Source organism: Myxocyprinus asiaticus, chromosome 13 (genome assembly GCF_019703515.2).
Source record: "Myxocyprinus asiaticus isolate MX2 ecotype Aquarium Trade chromosome 13, UBuf_Myxa_2, whole genome shotgun sequence".
Taxonomy (NCBI): Eukaryota; Metazoa; Chordata; class Actinopteri; order Cypriniformes; family Catostomidae; genus Myxocyprinus; species Myxocyprinus asiaticus.
This window is the reverse complement of record NC_059356.1, coordinates 43,934,689-43,957,745: the sequence shown is the minus strand read 5'-3', so window position 1 is coordinate 43,957,745 and position 23,057 is coordinate 43,934,689. Positions and strand designations below refer to the sequence as shown.

At 40.8% G+C, this 23,057-nt stretch overlaps 1 protein-coding gene and 1 long non-coding RNA gene across 2 annotated transcripts; one reads left to right on the top strand and one right to left on the bottom strand.

The window, feature by feature from the left end:
* Positions 1-899: 899 nt before the first annotated feature.
* LOC127450296 (uncharacterized) lies at positions 900-8,996 on the top strand. Its single transcript, XR_007898942.1, has 3 exons — positions 900-1,011; positions 5,477-5,645; positions 8,155-8,996. It is a non-coding gene; the product is annotated as an uncharacterized LOC127450296 (long non-coding RNA).
* An 8,755-nt stretch (positions 8,997-17,751) lies between these two features.
* On the bottom strand, positions 17,752-22,775 carry LOC127450264 (protein Tob1-like). The gene is made up of 2 exons (XM_051714222.1): positions 22,494-22,775; positions 17,752-19,780 (listed from the first exon to the last, which is right to left on the bottom strand). The coding sequence occupies exon 2, from the start codon at positions 19,593-19,595 to the stop codon at positions 18,621-18,623; it is 975 nt and encodes a 324-aa protein (XP_051570182.1). The 5' UTR covers positions 19,596-19,780; positions 22,494-22,775; the 3' UTR covers positions 17,752-18,620.
* Positions 22,776-23,057: the final 282 nt, after the last annotated feature.

Genomic DNA, 23,057 nt, shown 5'->3' with positions numbered 1-23,057 from the left:
TATTACTCTTTAGAACTCTTTAAATGATAAAAACACTTGACTTTAGCCAAGAGCCTTAATTGAAAGAAACTTGATTTGACCACTGCATTTATCTGTTTATCGAATTTCAGAGCAGAGTCATATATGACACCCAAGTTTTTTACTGACGGTTTAACATAGGATGCTAACTCATTCGGAGCATGGTATATGCTGCCTGTGCAGCCAGGGGGTCCAAACACATTAGCCTCAGTTTTGCTCTCATTTAGATTTAGAAAGTTTTTTTTTACACCCATGTTTTAATGTCTAACAAGCAGGCGGTTAATTATATAATACTATTTTTTTTTATTTTTTTCAGGGGCAAATAAATTTGAGTGTCGTCGGTGTAACAGTGAAATGACACTCTGTGCTTGTTAAAAATCGATCCCAAAGGAAGCATATATATTGAGATCAATATGGGGGCAAGAATGGAGCCTTGAGGAACCCCATAGGTCAAAGGGGATCTAAATGAAAAGAAACCATCAATACATACTGAAAATGTTCTATCATTTAGATAAGATTTGAACCAATATAATGCTTGACCTTTAATGCCCACACACTGTTCAAGACAGAAAATAAGGATTCTATGATCAACAGTATCAAACACCGCACTTAAATCTAGCAGCAAAAGAACCACCGAGTCGCTGAGTCGACAGATAGCAGAATATCATTAGAAACCTTTAGCAAAGCAGATTCAGTGCTATGATGTTTCCTGAACCCAGACTGAACCACTTCAAAAATTCTATTTAGCTCTAAAAACCTCTGTAGTTGAGTAAGAACAACTTTCTCTAAATCTTTAGGAATAAAAGGTAAATTAGAAATAGGTGTAAAGTTAGCTAAAACTTTTTAAGCAAATGTTTAACAATTGCATGTTTAAAATATTCTGGAACTGTCCCTGTAAGGAGACTCTTGTTTATTTTTGCTAGGATGCTTGGTCCAACAACATCAAAAACCTGGATAAGAAAGAGTGTGGGAATGATATCATGTGGCAACATAGTAAGTTCCAATTGCTTGATTATTTCTTGTAATGAATTAAGATAAACTAATTCAAATTCATTAATAAAAGAGGTACCAGTGGGAGGTTCAGAAGGGTCATCATTTGAAAATACAATGCCCCGTCTAATATTAGTTATTCTATCCCTAACAAATCTAAGAAAGCATTCACATACAGTAGTAGAAGCCTCAAGTTGGACAGTGAGATTTAGCACAGAGTTTATAGTGGCAAAGAGTGTCCTCGGTCTGTGGTGGTTCCCTGTCTGTCACTCACTCAAAAATTGTGTCGATGTAGTGACACTCGGGGTTCGAACTTGAGAGCCCCAATCACCTTGGTATAAAAGGAGATGGTGTGCATCACTCATTCAGATTTTTCTTTGGAGCCGAATGCATGTGTGTTCGTCCTCTCACTTTTTGCTACGCTGCCAGATTCTTACGGTGCGTATCAGAGGTCATCCTCACACGGTTGAGTGCTGTGTTTCCCCTGGGTGCTTCGGCAGCCTGAGTCTGCAGGTGCTAAAAGAGTATATTAGAAAGAGTATATTTCCTTCTAAAAGAGCTTGCGCAAACGCTTGCCGTCTTTCCGCATTTGTGCTACTGGATGTGCCCGTTATCTCTCCTCTCCAGATACCCATGAATTCTGCCTCGAGTGTCTGGGGCGCCAGCATGCTGAGGCGGCTTTCGTGGAAGGGTTATGTTCTCATTGCGAGAACATGCCCATGAGAACGTTGAAGTCACGGCTCACTTCCTTCTTCATGAAGCAAGGAGCCAACATGGTTGCTCCCCAACCCGGTCCGTCCTGGGCTGATGCTCAGGCTGATGATCTGGATGTGGACATGGGAGCGTTTCCGCCGGCTCAGCCCCCGCGGACCTCCCATCCCCCAGCACGCTCGTTCTGTCCGGACGAGCTGTTGAGCGATGCAGGCGGTCTGCATCTGGGTGGGTTTAATGTGTTGTTTGCGGCTTGCGACGAGGATGAGATTTCGATCACGGCATCGGAGGATGGGCTTCTGCTATTGGAAGCAGACGAATCTTCTGAGCTCCCACCCACAAGTGGTAGAGCACAGGATGAGTCGGACGCTGAGATGGCAGCCGTGCTTGCCCGGGCGGCTGCGAACATCGGGCTTAAGTGGAACCCTCCACCCTGCCCTGAGCATTCGCGGCTGGATGATTGGTTTCTGGGCTCGGAGTGCGACTCACGGCCGCACCCAGCCCCAGTGCCTTTCTTCCCGGAAGTGCATGAGGAGCTAACGAATTCGTGGAAGGCACCTTTTACTGCCGTACATGCTTCGCGGGCTCGTCCACTCTGACTACCCTCGATGGCGGAGCGGCTAAGGGATATGTCGAGCTTCCCCAGGTAGAGCACACCGTAGCGGAGCATTTATGCCCGCAGGGTGCAGCCACCTGGCGCGACCGACCAAGGCTCCCTTCCAAGGCCTGTAAGTTCTCTTCCTCTTTAATGACGAAGGCTTACAAGGCCACGGGTCAGGCCGCTTCCACCCTGCACGCCATGGCCATCCTGCAGGTCCACCAGGCCAGGTGCTAAAAGACCTGCACGAGGGTAGGACCGACCCAGGGCTGATGCAGGAATTGCGCACTGTGACCGACCTCACCTTACGTGCAACGAAGGTCACGGCGCGTGCCCTGGGGCGGACGATGTCCATGCTTGTTGTCCAAGAGCGGCACCTGTGGCTCAACCTTGCGGAGATGCATGATGCCGAGAAAGTCCGCTTTCTTGATGCGGCCATCTCCCAAGGGGGACTTTTTGGCGACACCATCGAGAATTTCGCCCATCAGTTCTCGACGGTGAGAAAGCAGATCGAGGCAATTAAACACATCCTGCCACAGCGTGACCTGGCCACCTTCAGGCCGCCGAGGTCCCGCACCCCATCTGCTTCTCGCCAGAGCCGTTCCCCTGCGGTGCCGGCCCCGGTTACGTGCCCAAAGTTCCCACCACTCCTTTTCGGAACCAGGTGGTGAACCTGCAAGTGCTCCCTTCAGAGGAGGAAGACCCAGCCTTGTTGTTGCTGTGTCCAGTTCACGCCCTGCACATCTATCTGGACCGCACGCAGAGCTTTAGACGTTCGGAGCAGCTCTTTGTCTGTTTTGGAGGACAGCAGAAGGGGAAAGCTCTCTCCAAGCAGAGGTTGGTCCATTGGATTGTGGATGCCATTTCTCTCGCATACCAGTCTCAGTACTTGCCGTGCCCCTTGGGGGTCCAGGCACACTCCACTAGAGGTGTTGCGTCCTCCTGGGCACTGGCAACGGGGGTCTCTCTAACAGACATATGCAGAGCTGTGGGTTGGGCTATGCCCAATACCTTTGCGAGGTTTTATAACCTAAGCATAGACCCAGTTTCGACCCGAGTGTTACGCAGTAACAGCAGGTAGACCGGGCGGTTGGGTGTACCGCTTGCATTGCACCATTCCCCTTTTTCAAAGGTGATAATGTGCACTTTTTGTTCACAACAGTTCCCCGTACCAGTGAACTCCTCTTTAATTCTTTAGCACTGTCCGGTGACGAACTCGGTGGAGGAGTAACACCACCAGGCCCAGTACTCATGGTATTCCCCTTTTCAGGTGAGCCCGTGTGCTTGGGCTCAGTGCTCCATGTGTGGTGATTCCCCTTTGGTAATCCCGTATGATGAGTTTCCACTGTTCGGTTTCCCCCTTAGGTGAAACCTGTGTTTCCCCTCGTCAGAGTTTCTCTGTCTTGGACACTGTGCTGCGTACCCTCTCTGTAGATAGGGTCCTCCTGTGGTATCATTCCATATGTGTACTTCCCTGTTGGTAAGTCCATGTGAGGTATGCTCCACATGTTAACCTCCCTCTGGCAGGATGTGGTCTCAGTAGTGCTCTCCTTCCTATTCTAGAAAGTGCTCAGTGGGACATTGCTTAACAGCAAATTAAGAAAGGCACCGCCGGTATCCTACTTGGGTAAGTGCCTTCTCCCCTCTTAACGGGACTAGGGAGACGCCTTACCTAACTCGCTGGAAGGTCACGACATGGTTGAGCGCTCACTGCGAGGCACGCAGCAGCTTGCCAGTGTCCACTCTTCCGTGCCTCGTGACACGGTTCAGCGCCTGAGGCGTTTCCTATAGGAACCCCTAGTGTCACTACATCGACACAACGTCGAGTGAGTGACAGACAGGGAACGTCTTGGTTACTGATGTAACCTCTGTTCCCTGATGGAGGGAACGAGACGTTGTGTCCCTCCTGCCGTGGCGCTGAACTGGCCGCTGACATGGCCAGGACTCTCTATCAGCTCCTCAGCATAAATCTGAATGAGTGATGCACGCCATCTCCTTTTATACCCGTATGTCTGGGGCGGAGAGTGGCATGCAAATTCCACTCGCCAATTTTCATTGGCCTTTTCTATTTTAAGCAAAGGTGATTGGGGCTTTCAAGATCGAACCCCTAGTGTCACTACATCGACACAACATCTCGTTCCCTCCATCAGGGAACAGAGGTTACATCAGTAACCAAGACGTTTTTCACTACAATGTCTGAAAAGTATTTGGATTTGGCAGCTTTCACTGCTCTCTGATAATTTTTTAAAGAGTCCTGCAGAATTTCAAAAGAAACTTGTAGTTTGTCCTTTTTCCACTTCCGTTCAGCTCTTCTGCAGGCCCGTATTAGAGCTTGTGTAGTACTATTTAACCAAGGTTCAGATTTTGTTTTATGTCTTTTTACTCTCAAAGGAGCTACAGAGTCTAAGATGTCATTAAAGGTGGAATTTAATTGCATAAGATGTTCTCCTGCACCCAAATTATTTAAAAGACAATCAAGAGTGTAAAATTTGCAAGCCTCCTTGAATAGGACAGAAAACTCATAACAAGATGCAGGATTAAGCATATGAGACCGGTGTGCCAGCTTCTTAGTTTGTGTGATTTTATCTAAGAAAAACAAGTAAAAACAACTGGCCTATAATCCGAAAAGCTTAAGTCACCAATTTCAAGGTCACATATAGAAAGTCTGTGCTGCAAAATAAGGTCTAAAATATGACCCTGTTTATGGGTTAGCCCTTTCACCATTTGGATAAGGTCAAAAGAATCAATGAGACTAATAAACTCCTTTGCCAGGGAGTTTGACTCACAACACACATGGATATTAAAATCCCCAACAATTAAAAGTCTATCATATTTAAGAACTACTTCTCCTAGGAAGTTTGAGAATTAATTTAAGAAATCACTAAACATGATCCTTGTCTAGGTGAAACAGTAACACTTCAAAACTAGAGTATAACTCAGTTTTTTGCAACTGACAGCAGAAATTGTTTTTAAAAACAGCTTCCAGCCCTCCACCGCTACCAGTGGTTCTAGGGCAATTTAAAAATGTACAATGAGTGGGTACAAGTTCAGAAAAGGCGCTTATATCGCCGTCACTCAGTCAAGTCTCCGTCACAAATAGAAAATCCAAGTTTCATTGGAGGTGAAAAAATCATGCAATATAAATGTCTTATTTACCAGCGACCTCCGTTTACCAGAGCCACCCAGATTTTCACTGGATCGCCAGTTGGCTGTACTGACAGCACAGTGGACGAAGATTGCAGTGGTTTACTCCACCTCAACGGAGACGTGGCGACTGACCATGAGGAACGCTAAGGAGAGAGTCCTGGATCACAGGAAAGACCCATTGGTGAGCCAAATCCAGCGATCGCCATCAGACAAAATGGCCGCAGCCAAACCCATCACCAGGGTAATCCATACAATTGCTATCAGCAGGTAGACATGCAAGGTGGAATTTCAGCTTAACCGCTATGCCACCCCGTTTTGGGGCCCCAGCTACATTTTAGCGTCTTATGGACAGGGTCCTCAGACACTGCATATGCCGCTGCCTATTTGGATGATATCATTATTATAGTAATGATTAGCAGCGGCACATGCAGCATCTGGGGGCCGTTCTGAGATCTCTGCGACGAGCGGGGCTCACAGCACACCCGAAGAAGTGCACAATTGGGTGGGTGGAGGTACGGTATCTAGGGTTCCACTTGTGTCATGGTCAGGTGCGGCCCCAAACTGATAAAACCGCAGCAATTGTGACCTGCCTGAGACCCAAGACCAAAAAGGAGGTGAGACAGTTCCTGGGGCTGGCAGGCTGGCTATTATCGAAGGTTTGTGCGAGGGCGTGGTCGAGCGTTCGTCTGGGGAGAGAGGAAGCGGTAAGGGTTTTTACCTGAGATGAATTGCTGGTAATTGCTGTTTCTTTGTTCACAGTGAAAGACGGGGGAAATGAAAGGGGCCAGACCTCAGAGTGAGGGAGAAAGAGCCGAGCCTGCACGTGTTTGTGTGTCAGTGCAGCCAACGTTTGAGTTTATATCTGAAGCTTCATCATTACGCAGTAAAGCGAACATGTTTGTTTATAAATACATTTACCTTTGAGTTGGATTCGCCATCTCCCGCTTCCTCATTCCTCAAATCTGTTACACTGTGATTCCGCTACTCTCGTCTCCCTTATTGCATTTTATTTTTAAAGTGTAACACCCATCCACTGACATACAGTACAGATGCAATCTTGGTTTATTACAATAAAAAGTTATATTTGTTTGAATTAGAAACCAGAACCTCCAAAAACTAGATGCAAAAATTAACCACAAGACCAATCAGTCATGTTCTTGATTAAATTGCTGATCTATGTGTTCCTCTACTGAATAACAAAATCCCAAGAATGATAGTGGCAGATGTAGGAATAAAATAATTAATATTCATAGGTTTCGCAGCACTGACACCCAAAGTACAGTTTTCCTAGAGTTTATTTTTATTTAGAACTAACTTTGTGTTTATGTTCCCTTTCAAATGGCTTATTCCAGCTGTTACAAAGTTGATAGGCCTACAGGATGTTATTAGCAGAATAACACTGGGTATGCATACACTCTCCATCCAAGGGTACACTTAACAAAATAAAACAATTTGGCCTGCACAATGTGGTGAAGCTTATTCCAGATTGCCAGTTTTATGTCAAGCTAAGGAACATTTAGAATTTGATGATGTATTTAATAGACAATGTCTTGGTACTCTGGAGATATATATATTTTTTATGTTGGCAAATCAGTAGCAAAATGGTTACTATGTGTGGGTCCTCTGGAAATGCAGTTGTATTGCAAATTCATGGATATTTATAATTTGATAGTAACTCCAGTTAATGAACTAGTACTTATTGCAATGAAGTTTGGTACCTTGATCCATAAGAACTACACGTGTGTGCTTGCTTTGGTGTTGCCACCCCTCATAGTCTGCATGCCACCCCCTTGCCTCCCCATAAAAAATATTCTAGATCCACCCCTGGACCTATTTCTCAGGAAAATAGCAAACTGTGCTTTGGGTCACTTCATTTACGTACAATACACGCACAGTTTGCGTGCATACACCCACAGATTTACGCTGGCACAAAAATTGTGCTAAGAATTAGCGCTCTCACGAAAATTGGATAAGACATAGTGGTATCGCTGCGCTTAATGAAAATAAAGCCCACAGTCTCTTCAATGGGTTGTAGGCTACTGTTGTTTAAACCGTTTTGGATAGTTCCGCTGACGAAACATTGATTTCCTTTTACATCTTTCCAAGAAATTCCAAACATTCTATTGAAGAGTATCTATTCCTCACAGCCTCGTTTTCATTCCAGTCAATGGGAGGCGGGCGCACTAATGAGGAGGCTAAAGGCTATAACCTCTAATGTCAGTCGCTACTGCGCCTCTTGGAGCCAGGGGAGTGAGGTTTACACATACTGCACAACATGTACCAGCTGGCTACCATTACACTCACCTCCCTAATCTTCACTCCCATCTGGGTAAAGGCACCACTATTACCAGTCCTGCTCAACCCACTCCAAGTGGGATTCAAACCGGCATGTCTGGCATGGGAGGCGGCAGCTCTAACAAGCAGGCTAAAGGCCACAGCCTCTAGCATCAGTCACTACTGCGCCTCTTGATGCCAGGGGAGTTGCAGACACACTCACTCAGTTTAAGTCTAGACTAAAGACTCATCTATTTAGCCAGGCATACACCTAATTTATCCATCAACTCACAATTAGACTGCTTTAGTTAGGTCTGCTGGAACCAGAAACCAGAAACATTTCTCATAATCTATATATCTGCAATAAATTGAATGTCATCTATGCTAATATTATTCTATTTGTATCCCTGTCTCAGCCTCGTGACTCCTATCCTGAGGTCACCAGAACCGTCTGGATCCAGCTCCATTCTTGCTTCATGTTGGACTCCACTGCTACGTGTCACTGTGTGATGATGACTAATAGCAGCCGGTGCCAGCCAAACATCACTTCAGTCTATTACGATGGACTTCAGAGGATGAACTGATGCCAACTCCAACCATAAGACATGGGATAAATCATATGCCACTGCCTGAACCTTGGACATAGGATAGACCTCACCGAAATTACCGGCCGGTTGAACTGCGATGCCTCTCACTGATCTCTGCCTGCATCACCTCGGTCTAATGATGGACTACACTCTTATAATGGAATACATAGACTATCAATTAATTGCCAACAAAAGCCTTCATCAGCCAACTAACAAAGGACAATGCATCTATGTGAACTTCTGCAGTTAATCCAGGATGAACTTCAAAGACATTAGTCATTAATCTTAAAGTTCTTACAAAATCTTTGTTTAAACACTGACCCTTAACACTTACTAAGTTTAATCATTTTAAACCATGACTTACACTGCAAGTCATATTCATGATGTTAGCCAGAGGGGAACTGTCCCCACAGTGAGCCTGGTTTCTCCCAAGATTATTTTTCTCCATTAACCAACACCTTATGGAATTTTCAGCTTACTCACTGAGTTTCTAAATACAATTACTATTTAATTACTTATTTTTTAACACAATTCACAATCGTATTTTATCAAATTACACAATGATGACTCTAAGACATTATAGATATTACAGTTTTATCTTGTTAATGCGTAATTTTCTGTAAAGCTGCTTTGAAACGATGTGTGTTGTGAAAAGCGCTATACAAATAAAAATGACTTGACTTGTTACTTGTTAATTATAAGATTATTTCAGAATTTAACGGAACAGATGCTTGCCAAAGGTGTTTGTACACAGACGTTTTAATTAAGATATACCACTAATTACAACAAAATTCATAATGTGTATAATTACACATTGTCATTTCAACAACCATCAAGTAATTACTCTGGATTCCTGGTTCATTTTAAGTTAGACATGATGAAATGAATGACTTATTTCATTAAAAAATAATGTGCTGACATAAATTATTTGTTCTGTAGCAAGCACTGTATGTTTTGCGGTGTAGATTCAAAAGAACCTGCTCATAAGTGTCATTTATTTGGGGAAGCGGTCTGAGTTTCTTTGCGAGACACACTCTGTCTGCATTCATTCCCTTATATGTGTAAGGGTGATCGTGTTGAGTCTTTTAGCAAAGGAAAACAAAGCAAAGTCTATTTCAGTAGCTGAATCTTAGTTTTATTTCAGCTAAATTCTTTCTTAATAGAATTGGCATAATTACAAAAGATATACAGTATATAGGATTGTGTAGAACAACCAAACACACAGCTAGTTCGGGAGAACCTGCACATTGCCTGTCATAGCATTTGGGAAGCTTGCCAGCTTTTCCACACTAACCTGTTGTTGAAAATAGTGGCATCCAAGCAGTTATGCAAACTTCCCACGGCAGGCAGAGCGGAGCAGCACCTCCTACGTTCATTCAGTCAGCTTAGGCCCAGCCACGGATTATCTGCACAGCTAAAAAAAAAATATTAAAAGCACTTGGTGTTTAGCCGTGTATTGGTGGTTTAATGTTTGTTTCACATGCTATCTCCTCAGTATATCATAAAACAGAACCACCTTAAACAAATTACATATTCCCACAATGACAAAAGAGACTCCACAAATATCTGTGCAATTAAATTGAAACCTGGCTTAATAATTACATTAAACAAACAAGAATTAAATCTGAGATGACAAATGATTATATAGCTCTTGTATAGTTTTGTCTCCTAGTTTAATATATAATGTTTAAGATGTCACAAGTTAAAGCAGAGCCACAAAGGACAATAGTATTCTCAGTTCATAGGTAAACTTTATATTCTACTGGATTATACATGTAGGGGATGTGCTACATTTAACATTTCAAATCAATATTATCAAGATCACTTATCTATGGTGCATGCAATATTATGTTTGCTTTGTTTTTAGTCAAAGTACAATATTATATACAGCTCAGGATTAAGAGACCACTGCAAAAATTATCAGTTTACATATATATATATATATATATATATATATATATATATATATATATATATATATATATATATCTCTACATTATATAATATTAAACATGTGATTCATTTAACCTTTATTAACCATTCAGGCTGTGATGTTACATCCAAACCGCCATGGGCAGATTTCACCTTTGACCCTTACTCATAATTCTAACATGACTGTCCTCTTTATATGTCATCGTATTTTTTATTTATGACAACATAAATTCAAAATTTACAGAGGAAAGTGGTGATACATCAAGTATGCATCAATCCTACCTTTGAAATATCCTTTATGGCAACGAAAGATGTGTAACTCTTTCTTCTTATGTATCCTGACTTATTTGAAACTGGTTCCACAAGGGGAAGAAAAGAAAAAAACATCAGTACACATGGAATGGGTCTTGTGTGGGTCTGTATCTTTAAAAATGGACATCTGGTCACCCTAATAAAGTTGTTTAATAAAACAGCAGAGAATGATGCAAAAAATCTATGCAGGTGAAGTAACATGCAGCTTGTGAGAAGAGTGAAGTCCAAACACCATTGCTTGCTTCTCTATGAAAAATAAAACAATGTTTCAGCAGGCCTGTTCCAACAGTGTTGTGTTTCATTCCTGTGGTACTGGGAATGTCTCCCATCTGCACCACATAAGTGGAAGTCTTCAAACAATACCAGCCACTATCATAAGCCCCTTGTTAGAGTACTGGTAAATTTTGCTCTGGCAAGTTCCCTTAATGAGAAGAAATTTCCATACTGATGGTATGTGTGAACAGCACATGTGGTATACTTACCAGTAAAGGCAACCCAACAATTTTCCTGTAATTTACCTGGTTGCATGTGCGAATGGGGCTATGGTCTCACTATCACACAAAAACATATAGGACTAGAGGAATAGTCCTATGGTATAATAGTCTTAACTGCTGAAACTTCCATTGGGCCGTTTAAACTGGGCGAGTTAGATTTGGCAAAGGAATTTTGAACAGAATTATTAAAAGAGAAAGCTTGTGGAAGGACACATTCACTAATATCAGACATTTATTATACTTACAGGTGGCTCTGTGTTGTCTATGATGCAAGGATCACTTCGGTTGTCACAAAAGGGAAGATTCTGAGATTCCTGAAGAACTGTTAATAGGAATGTGTCACCTCAAAGGAACAACTGTGTTACAGTTGTATTTTTACTGTGAAATTAATAACATTTGTTTTCAAATATTGGCATTTGAAAGATTTAATGCTCAAGATTTGATTTCTTGCACTCAAAATATTATAGAAATCAGGGGCACCCGCAGGATGTCATCTCAGGGTACATACAGAAACCTAAGACATACCCCTCAAATGGGGGCGCTCGGATGCCAAATCATTCAAACAGGGACCCCATCAGAACACAGGTGTCTCGAGACATGTTTTTAACCATTTATGACCCATTTAACTTTACAAAAGAATGAGAGATGCTGAAAACACGTCAAATACGTTTGGCTGCTGCATGTTTCCATAGGAAAACAGGTGTGAAGAGCCCCTTATTCACATGACAGCACTTGTTGAAGTTTCTCATAGTTACCTCTCAAAACGCATCCTTTTATTTCAATTGATTGTAGGGAAATATCCACTTCATCCAAGGCTCCAAATAATTCAGTGAGTAAGTGGTCCGAACGAATCGGAATAAATCCCAACTCTATTCAGACCTTTTTGCTAACCTCTTTGGCCCATACATTGAAAAGTACAGACTCATAAATATGCATCATTCGCAAATCGGGATCGCTAGTTCTAGTTCTACAAATCTGACTGAAATACGTTACACATGTAATGATTGCTGAAACGTTGTCAGATTGTCAGGGAAAATGTTTCTCAGGTAAGTCAGAGTGCTCAGCCATTCAGCTGCAGGTGCCACTGATAGAAATAGGCCTATCAGGACTGATACTAACGGTGCTTTCACACTAGCAGTTTAGTTCGAAACAGAGCACGGTTCGCATTAAAAATTGGTAATGTGAAAGCTGTCATGCGGACCAGGGAGCGCACCAAGGTACTGAACCCGAGACTACCTGTAGGAGGTGGTCTGAGTTCGGTTGCAATGGAACTGTAGCTCGATTCGCGTGAAGGTGAAAGCAACTCGGACTCAGGTGCGCATTCGTTCAGGAAGTAAAGTAACCTGCGCATGAGTTTTAGCTGATGATGACATCATTAGTTTCGACAACACACGAGGATCCACACATTCCTGAAAGTCCCAAAAAAGTAATGACACCACAATGACATTTGGTGATAATCAACAAAAAAGTACTTAAAAAGTAAAATCAACACTATAAAAACTGTCTGTCTGTCTATCTATCTATCTATCTATCTATCTATCTATACACCTTATAAATACTTTATATAAATACTATTATAGGTTATAAATATAGGGTATAATAGGAGATCACAGTGGCGATAACTTCACCTTGGTCACGAGCGTGAGTAAGCGTGCAGTGTAAACAAAGGTGCAAATTAATTCCTTGCAATCAGCTGTCTCCTCAAAAAACGCTGTTTGCGAGCAGCAGCAAGCCACCTTCCCCTGGACATCTGATGAGTTACGCCATGAAGCGCACATATACGCAGCTGTCGTTCACTCTGCTGTGAATAATGGCACCAAAATAACAAAAAACAAAAAGTATGATGAGTCGCGTTGTGTTCTCCATGCGTGTTTGTGATGACATAAGATGAACTCAAATGGACCGGTGTTCGATAGAATCAAGTGAGTGTGAAACCAGACCAGCGCTGCGGGGGGCACCGGGAACAATCGCACTCAGAATCGGACTGCAGCAAACGTGCCCAGTGTGAAAGCCCCCTAAGATGCAATCTTTGGGGGGGCATTTTGATCTTTAGGGTGGGCGAGTGGTTGTCTCTTTATCGGACCTGGTAGGGGATGTCTATGGGAAAATCTATGGGGTTCTGTTCTCACCCAAAACAGACTGAATCGTTTCAGAAGACATGGATTTAACCACTGGAGTCTTATGGATCACTTTTATGATGCCTTTATGTGCTCACCATTCACTTGCATTGTATGGACCTACAGAGCTGAAATATTCTTCTGAAAATCTTAATTTGTGTTCAGCGGGGGTTGGGGAGGGGTGGGGGGTGAACTATCTCTTTAAGCACACCATTCAAGAAAATAAATTCATGAATTCAATTTTTTCGTTTTTTTTAAATAATAAAACAATAGTCATCCTGTTCAGAATTAAGCTAAAAAAAAGTGTTGGGACACTTTCTGGTTGTCAGAAATTAGTGGAGCATGTTCATAGTTAATGTTCGAACTACACCTGTGCTTACTCTGCTAGGACACCTGTGGGAACTGGAGGGAAACTGATTTCATACATCCATTAAATGACCTTGGGATCAGCATCTTAAAAAATAAACGCAAAATGGCTCAGAAAAGTGTAGTTAAAAGACTAGCATCATGTGCTTTCACTATCACTTAGTTTGATATTCTGTTATCCAAAGCAATGAAAATCATTCATCTTTAAAGGTAACTTAAATGTTAACTTAAAATACTTTTGGGGGCTGTTGGAACTTTACATTTGGCTGTATATTTATTAACATGCTCCCCCTAAACATTAGTTATAAACTTTTTTCTTTTCTTTTTTAAGAATATCAATGTGAACCCCCTTAGTGAATAAGCACTCATTTTTCCCACAACATCTCATCTCCCCTCCCCTGAGGACAGAGGCTGAGATGCTCCCAATCTGTTGCTGTGCTATTCCCCCAGCATTCGGCCATAAACAGCAAGTGTAATCGTGTATGCTGCTGCCACCCTGCCGCTTGCACCTGTCTCAATGCACTGCAACTCATTCTCTGACTCATTTAGCTGGAAAAGTTCACAGCCTCTCTGAAAACAAGCTGCCAAACTTAACACCCACATACGGCAGTGCGAGGACAGAGGCAGATGAAGACGGCCTCTGAAGACTTTATTTTCCTGACCTCCCCTTAGACAATCAAAACAAGTCAAGCATGGGAACCAGCCTTTTTTATTTTACTGTTTTGTGGTAATCAGATCGTGCTGAGGTTGTGCTCTGAAAAAAGGGAGTAGCCCTGGCAAACAGGTGTAAGCACAAGAGATTTATGAACCAGGCCTGTTCCTATGAAAATTACGTGACTGGCGACATTTTTGCAAAATTATATTCTGTGATTCATTGCACGCATCGCAGCAGGTGAAATGTCCACTGTGTGGAGCTAAAAGCGAGTTAAATGTTCTCCCAAACAGATGAGGATTGAAAGGTTTATGCTCTATTGAGTTTATATTAACAAAACCTATTGTACCTCCCTACTCTAAGCCTTAAGGCAAGGCGAGGCAAGTTTATTTATCGTATATAGCATATTTCATACACAATGGCAATTCAAAGTGCTTTACATAAAAACGTTACTGTAACAAATTTTTTGCAAACTGACTTTTATGTGTTGCATTGTTTCGTCACAGTTTCCTGGAAAACGTAACACTAGAGGTGCTACAACAACTTTTTAATCACTTTCATACAAATCACGTCTACAATGGCTGATTATGACTTTTAAAACACTTTTTCACTCTATTAGTCATCTGAAAAACTATATATTTTGACGCTTATATTACAAGCCAACCTATATTTACACACTTATGTGATACAAAAATGGCATAGAAGTGGCAAAAAAAATTACTTGGCTGCTTCAGTAAATGTGCTTTTAATATTGCATCTGCTTTTAGGACACTATCAGTTAGGTTTGGGTGTTGGTTTAGGGTAAGAAGTATGTCTGTGTGGTATACTTCTCATTTGCTGTTATAGAACACTATTGTTTAGGTTTAGGTTTAAGTTTTAGGTTAGGGAGGTACGTTTTCAATCTTTAAAACCTCCATCTAAAAGTCACCTTAAAAACCTTGTGCGATTAAAAACCATTTCACTCGCTATTGGCGCCCACTGCTGGACATTTCACTGGGAAACTGCCGCAAAAACGTGTAATGAAGCAAGTCCTTTTGCAAAAATGTTGCCACGGTAATATAATGTTCCTGAGATCAGGCTGGGGTCTAGAGTGTGATATCATATCCTACTGCCCATGTTGGTTGGGGTTTCAAAATATTTCACATACTTAAAATGTAGGATGACCAACCCTCAATATACAGAATATTCTCTCTAAATCGGTCAGGTTTCATACACTCTTTATCAGAGATCTGGAATATAAACCAACATCAATAATTTTATAAAGCAACAGTACTTTATTTAGCTTCATTTGCTATACTTTCATACAATGGTCAGGTTTGTTTGAGGCTGAGGGCAAAGAATTTCAAATCCAACAATTAAAATAGGATACACAAACAAACATAATTCTTAAGAATAGAACCCAGCAGAATATTCCTATCCTGTAAAAGCAATATTAATGAAAAAATGAATAAAAGTGCAGTACCACATCCTGCATTTTGTCCTGATTTCCATTTCTTTCACTGTGAGAGTCACAGCGGTGTTGGTCCATTTAGATGCAAGAGGCAGGAAGCTCGCTCTATTAAACACAGACATTATGAGGGGAAGGGAGACTAAATATATTACAGAAAGTGAGACTGTGGGTTAACACATCTGTGAATTCCCTCCTCAATTCACTTTGCTTAATCAACTTACTTAATTAGAGCACTTAATATAGATCAGTGTTGCTTACTTAAATCAGAAAAATTGTGAAGTGCTTAGCCAAGCTAGCCGACATTTATTTATCTGACAATAGTTAATTCTGAGTCCGGCAGCACCTGTTTTTTTGTTTTGTTTTTTTTGGGTTTTTTGACTATGATAAACATGGAGGGCCAATAACAACAATGATGCTGCAAAACTCCTCTCATCCCGAGGAATCCAAAATACTTTACTGGACCACAGACTGGGATTTTATCATTTTAAACTGGAAATAAATTAATTTGAGATTTTTTTTTTTTAGAACCAAGGAAAGTCATAATGCATAACTGAAAATAAATATTTAAGATTCTGCACTAGGACTTGATTTGAAACTAATGCAAAATAGAAACATTTTCAATAGTGGTAAATGAGACTGTGTTGCACACCAGTCTATTATTGTAGTAACACGATGGCACATAACAAGAAAACGAACCATGACTGGTATTTTACATATAATACTCAGTTACTTCACATGCAAGCAGGTGATTCTTGGCACCCTCAAGCAACAAATCGGCCAAACGGGAAAATGTATCGTCCGATGCCGATAAAAAAAAGTCAGAATGTTGACCAATTTATCAGCCTCTGCGATATATCAGTCGACCACTAATCCAAATTTTGGACACCCCAGAATTTACCTTGACAACAACAGATATAACCAAAGTATCATGGGTGATTCCAAACACATCAGATTGTGAAAATTCAGTGTTCATCTCCAAAAGGTACTGCTTTGTATAAGCATTTCAACTTTGCAGCACCAAGGTGATGGGTTCAATTCCCAGGGCGCACACCTACTGATTAAATGTATACCTTGAATGCACAGTTGCTTTGAATAAAAGCATCTGCCAAATAAATAAATGTATACATGCTGATTTGGCAGCTATGAGTCATGGCTACTAAGCATGGGGAAATATTTTTTTCAAGTAGACTTAATATGAGAAGGGCAAACATCAGATTAACAATTAATAAAAATAAAAAAAAGCCTAATTAATCCAATAATGATTAATGCAACAATGTTAAAGGAATAGTTCACCCAAAAATTTTAATTCTCTCATCATTTACTCACCCTCATCCCATTCCAGATGTGTGACTTTCTTTCTTCTGCTGAACACAAATGAAGATTTTTAGTAGAATATTTCAGCTCCGTAGGTCCATATAATGCAAGTGAATGGGTGCCAAAATGTTTACGCTCCAAAAAAGCACATAAAGGCATCATAAAAGTAATCCATACGACTCCAGTGTTTTAATCCATGTCTTCAGAAGTGATATGATAGGTGTGTGAGAGAAACAGATCAATATTTAAGTCCTTTTTTGCTAGAAATTCTTCTCCCTGCCCAGTAGGGGGCAATATGCATGAAGATTGTGAATCACTAAAAACACAAGAAGAAGAATGTGAAAGTTAAAGTAGAGATTGACTGAGCAGGGAGAGGAATTTATTGTAAAAAAAGGACTTAAATATTGATCTGTTTCTCACCTACACCTATCATATTGCATCTGAAGACATTTATTTAACCACTGGAGTTGTATGGATTACTTTTATGTGATTTTTGGAGCTTCAGATTTATGGCCCCCGTTCACCTGCATTGTATGGACCAGAAGAGCTGAGAATTTCTTGTAAAAACCTTCATTTGAGATTAGCAGATGAAAGAAGGTCATACACATTTGGGGTGGCATAAGAGTGAGTAAATGATGAGATCATTATGGAGTGAACTATCCCTTTTAGAAAATATATATAAATATATAAAAAATTACCAATATTTAAACTAATTTTCACCTTTAAAAGTTCTGGTATACATGTAGATGTTAATTTGAATAAAATGACCAGACCATTAAGACCAGAGAATAATTTCAAGCATTTTAATACAAACTTAATAAACTATCAGTCCCTCTTTACATGTAAGACACTGACTCCAAATACTTTGTTATACTATTTGTTTTTGTCAAGTATTGCACAATGTTGGTACAAAATTAATATACGATTACATTTTGTCCATAGTATAGCAAAAATCTTTGAACTCTTAACAGAAAATACAACTCTTATTTTTCATTTTTTTTTTTTTTTACTTTTTTACCCAAAGCAAGTATTTTTATATAGAATCCCAACACAATGTAATATTCTGTACACAATCTTTAGAATAGTTGATGTTTTAAAGATGGATTCATTTTACAATTTCAATTAAAAAAAATATAACAAAAGCTGCTGCAGCCATCACAGATCACTGGAGTAGTAAAAAGATATAAATGCAATATGTCATAGAAACAATATATATACTCTGATATTTTACAAACTCTCTACTAAATTAATTATACATTTAGAAAAAAGATCCTCATTCAGTATTCAGGCCAATGGAAAATTGGCTGTGTAGCTATATGCTGAATACTATTAGAGGCCTTGATGTGTTGTTTTCTTCTTCATAAAGATATCTTAAAACAGTCAGTAAAAATAATTTTGTGCTTGGTTGGCAAAAGAAAAAAATATATATGACTTTAGATAACTAAGCTTGATTGCAAAACAAGCTTAATAATAAAAAAGAATGACAAAAGTACTCAAGGGAACACAGTAGTTCACCCTCGGGCTCGTAATCTTTTGACTCATTCACTGGGACTTTACATCTGAAGTGTTGCTTTTCCATTTTCTTTTTCTGATTTTCAAAATATGCATTCCCCACCATCCCATCATATATCTCTGGTCATTAGTAGTATTCTTGATGTCTAGTTGGCCATCACTGGCTGGAATTGCTGGTTCGAATACTGCATGCTGCTCAAGCTGAAATTCAGACTGTCCATAAGGGACTTCTCGTTAAGGCCCCCGTAGGCCGTGAACACATCGAAGGCATTATTGTACGGGAGAGGGCTCAGATTCAGTGAGGTCTCCCCAGGGAACAATGCACTTGGGCTGCCCTGACCCTGGAGGTTGGGGAACACAAACTCCTTGGCGTTTGGAGACAGGGCGGAGGGCTTCTGCTGTTGCCCGCCTAAGCCGACGCCGTAGAGCGAATGCATTGATGTAGACATGGCTTTCTGCTTCAGAAGGTTGTTTACATTTAGGCCCAGATTGATGGGGGAGGTTTGGGCCACCTTGTTTGCGTTCCGCCCATTGGTTTTCATTTTAGTAGAGCCGAACTTGGTGGCAGCAAAGGAGGCAGTGGTGAAAGTTAAATGTTGTGTGGAACGGCGCATGAAGGTGGGACTAACCACTGCCGATTGGCCGAAAGGTGGGGACGGGGAACTGGAGGTGGGAGACATGCCCACAGGTTCGCTAATTGGCATGAAGACCTGGGCTTCGGGGTTAAAGCTGTTCTTGATCTCCTTGTCCAACTCCAGACCATTCTCATTACTGTCATCCACATAGAGCACTTTGACAGGTCCCTTCTCTCCGATCTGATAAGACACCTCGTAAGGATCGATCCAGACACTGAGGTCCTGAGGCAGGTTGTTGCGGACATCCTCAATGTCCAACCCGCTTTCTTTGGCTGCTTTCTCCACAACTGGGTCCACTTTCTCTCCGACATGTATACACCTGAATCCAGACCCTTTGTATGGCTTGTCAGGGTACCAATGTCCCTCATATTTCTGTTTCAGCTGTCGTTCCAACTCCTCACCGAAAATGTTGACGCGTCGCCGGGGCAGCTTATTGTACAGGTATGAAATGATGAAGTTGAGTGCTACTTGGATTTCAAGCTGCATAGCTGCTGTACCACCCTGAAGTTATTACCGTTGACTGTTTTGAATTCTCGTGTTGTGTTCTAAGCCACCAGAGGGCAAAGCTCGCCTGGAGCCAGGCAAATAAACAAAAAACTGGGGAAAATGGTTGAAAACAAAGTGCTGGTTGCAGAGGGAACGTCTCAGTCCACAAACGACTGATCTGGTTCCTGGAGAGAAGAAAAAACAAGTAGCATGAATAACTCTGGCTCATATTTAGCTGGGAATAATAAACTGATATTTGGTTCCATCAGTAATTTCCTTAATAGAGATTTCAGTAAATTGGGCTTAATGTTTTAATTCCACTCTTAAAAATAACAGTTCCCTTAATGGTTCTTTGCAATCTGCTCTTCTTTTAAAAAACAATTCTTTACTAAAAAGGCTTCTTGAGTTGGCTATATTGTTCTTTAATTCAAATGTTTTTTACATTTGGTTTTTCAGATCAGCTTATTGGTTCATGGGTGCTTAAAGGAATATTCCATGTTCAATACAAGTTAAGCTCAATCAACAGCATTTCTGACATAATGTTGATTTCTACCAAATTTATTTTGGACTCATCCCTCCTTTTCTATAAAAGAAAAGAAAATCAAAAATCTGGGTTGCAGTGAGGCACTTACAATAGAAATAAATGGGAGCAATTTGTAAACATTAAAATACTCAAAAAGTATAGCCACAAGACCCAAGCAATATGCATGTTAACATAAAATCGCTCACTAATCTTTTCGTGTAAAGTTAAATCCAATTTTACAACTTCGTTGACCACGTATGCTGCAAACCCTAAAACAACCGTAAAATGACGATTTAAACAACTTTACAGCTCTAACAACACCCAAGTTTTACCAGAAGAATTAATGTAAGTGCTTTTGTAAAATTATAAACTTTACATTTCTGCTTTTAAACAGTCCAAAAATTGGCCCCATTCACTTCCATTGTAAGTGCCTCACTAGCGTCAATTTTTGCTTCTTTTTTTTAAAGATAAGGTGGGACAAGTCAAAATAATTTTTGGTGGTAATCACCATAATGCCACAAATGCTGTTGATTGAACTTAACTTGTATTGAACCTGGAATATATCTTTAAAGCACCAGTACATAGATGGTTTCCTACAGAATTTGGGGGGGGGGGGTACTTTACAGAAAAATTCAGGCTGTAAAACCCTTTTAGGTTTACCCTTTTTTAACTGGAATTTTTATTTTTAAGAGTGCAGCCTTTGTGTATTCATAGGATGACTTGCAAATTCTATTTTACGAAACCCCAGACAAGGAAAGTAAAATTTTGTTTTACATAGCTACACACATAGACAAACTACCCCACACCCTGAACAGAAACTTAAATATCACGCTTCACTGCTTTAAAGAAGACATGCATTGGCTAAACTATTTAATCAACTTAAATTTAAGACAAAATTACTTCATTACTATTTAGCAGATGACATGCACACAAAGTAATCGGAGTAAATTATAGAGACTTTTGTGTGTGAAAATCCCAGGAGATCAGCAGTTACAGAAACACTCAAAACCAGCCTGTCTGGCATCAACAATCATCCATGCGATTATCTAATCAGCCAATCGTGTGGCAGCAGTGCAGTGCATAAAATCATGCAGATACGGGTCAGGAGCTTCAGTTAATGTTCACGTCAACCATCAGAATGGGGGAAAAATGTGATCTCAGTGATTTCAACCGTGGCATGATTGTTGGTGCCAGATGGGCTGGTTTGAGTATTTCTGTAACTGCTGATGTCCTGGGATTTTCACAACAGTCTCTAGAATTTACTCAGAATGGTGCCAAAAACAAAAAACATCCAGTGTGTGGCAGTTCTGTGGACGGAAACGCCTTGTTGATGAAAGAGGTCAACAGAGAATGGCCAGACTGGTTCGAACTGACAAAGTCTACGGTAACTCAGATAACCGCTCTGTACAATTTTGGTGAGAAGTATATAATCTCAGAATGCTATTCTGATATGCGGTTTGGCGCTGTTTTGGCAGCAAGGGGGACCTACACAATATTAGGCAGGTGGCTTTAATGTTGTGGCTGATCGGTGTATGATTGCAGTTTGCCATCTTAGGAAGGATGCACTGGGGCTCGCGGAGCTGATAGTGTTATGTAATAACTAACATGCTCTGACTAGACCCTGCATAACCGTAACCAATCCACTGCTGTCGTCATAATCGAACTATATCTGTAGCTCGTTATCCATTTTCGTTAAAATGCGTCGCGTCACGCGGAGCGTAAAAAATCCAGTCATCAAGCGCACATTCAAGGGTATGATCGTCGAAGGAGCGAATAAATAGAAGATGCGCTTGCATATTCAACCAAACGGATAAAAGGTTCACATTAAGCGTTAAATACAAAAATGCATAAGCAAAATTGGCTCAGTTAGAACATTTAAAGCGAGCATAAGCCGTCACAAGTCGTATCTTCGCTCACACCCATTGCACGGGACAGATTAAAGCGACCGAGGGAACAAAATGTACAGTTTAAAAACACAAATTGTTCTTAATCTATTAAGACGTAATCTATGAAGAAAAAGCATATAACTTAAAAAAATAAAAGAGACGCTGGATGGAACTACATGGAGTATTCTAAGCAATGCAAACGGCTATACAGGCAAACCAAATGTATATTCTATTCTATGACATGTGAAAATGTATCATTCGATTGAAATATTTTTGTTATTGTTATTGTTATTTATTATCATAGTTGGCAATCCTTCTCAGCTCTTTAAGTCTACGGCCCACGACTGACTGACGCAGCAAGCTGCCATCATTTAAATTCTCTTAAGGTTTTACTGAACTAAAATAGACAACAATGATCAATACTCGGGCATAATGGCCAATCACAATATAACATAGCAATGCATCAAACAGTAATGCAATAATACTTACTTGCGTTTTATATAATAAAGATTTTCAGTAGTTGTAGCAGCCTTAACTAGTGCAAATAAACAAACAATTGCATATATAAATACTTCCTTCACATCGAGTTATTTAACACAAAACGTATTCCAGTTGGTAGGCTTTTGAAATGTTTAATTTTCTTTTCTTGCTCCCTCTGTAAGGTTTTTTTTTTTTTTTTTTTTTTTCTTCTTCTTCTTCAGGTTCACTTTCCCAATAAGCTCCTCTTCACCCCGTAGATCTGGGTGTTTTACAATTTCGTCCCCAACTGCTGTCATCCGCCTCTATTTATAGTTTTCCTCCGCCACGGGCACGCGGTGGGCGGTGATGCGGTTCCAAAGGTCACAACAATACGAACGTCGAATCCCCACATATGATTGGTCAGGCTTGAGGAGGGAGCGGGTCCTGCCGCAGAAGTTCCTCAAGCCCATTGGCTCCTTTGACCATCGATCAATGACGCGCGCTGTTATGCACTTACGTTGGACCCGTCGTAAAGGGTCTTTGACGTCACGCGTTACCTAGTACCACAAGAAAGACGGGCTATTCATAGAGGTA

Bases quoted from the DNA above. Each gene is read 5' to 3' on its own strand.
- LOC127450264 (XM_051714222.1), bottom strand. From the start codon at position 19,595: ATGCAGCTTGAAATCCAAGTAGCACTCAACTTCATCATTTCATACCTG.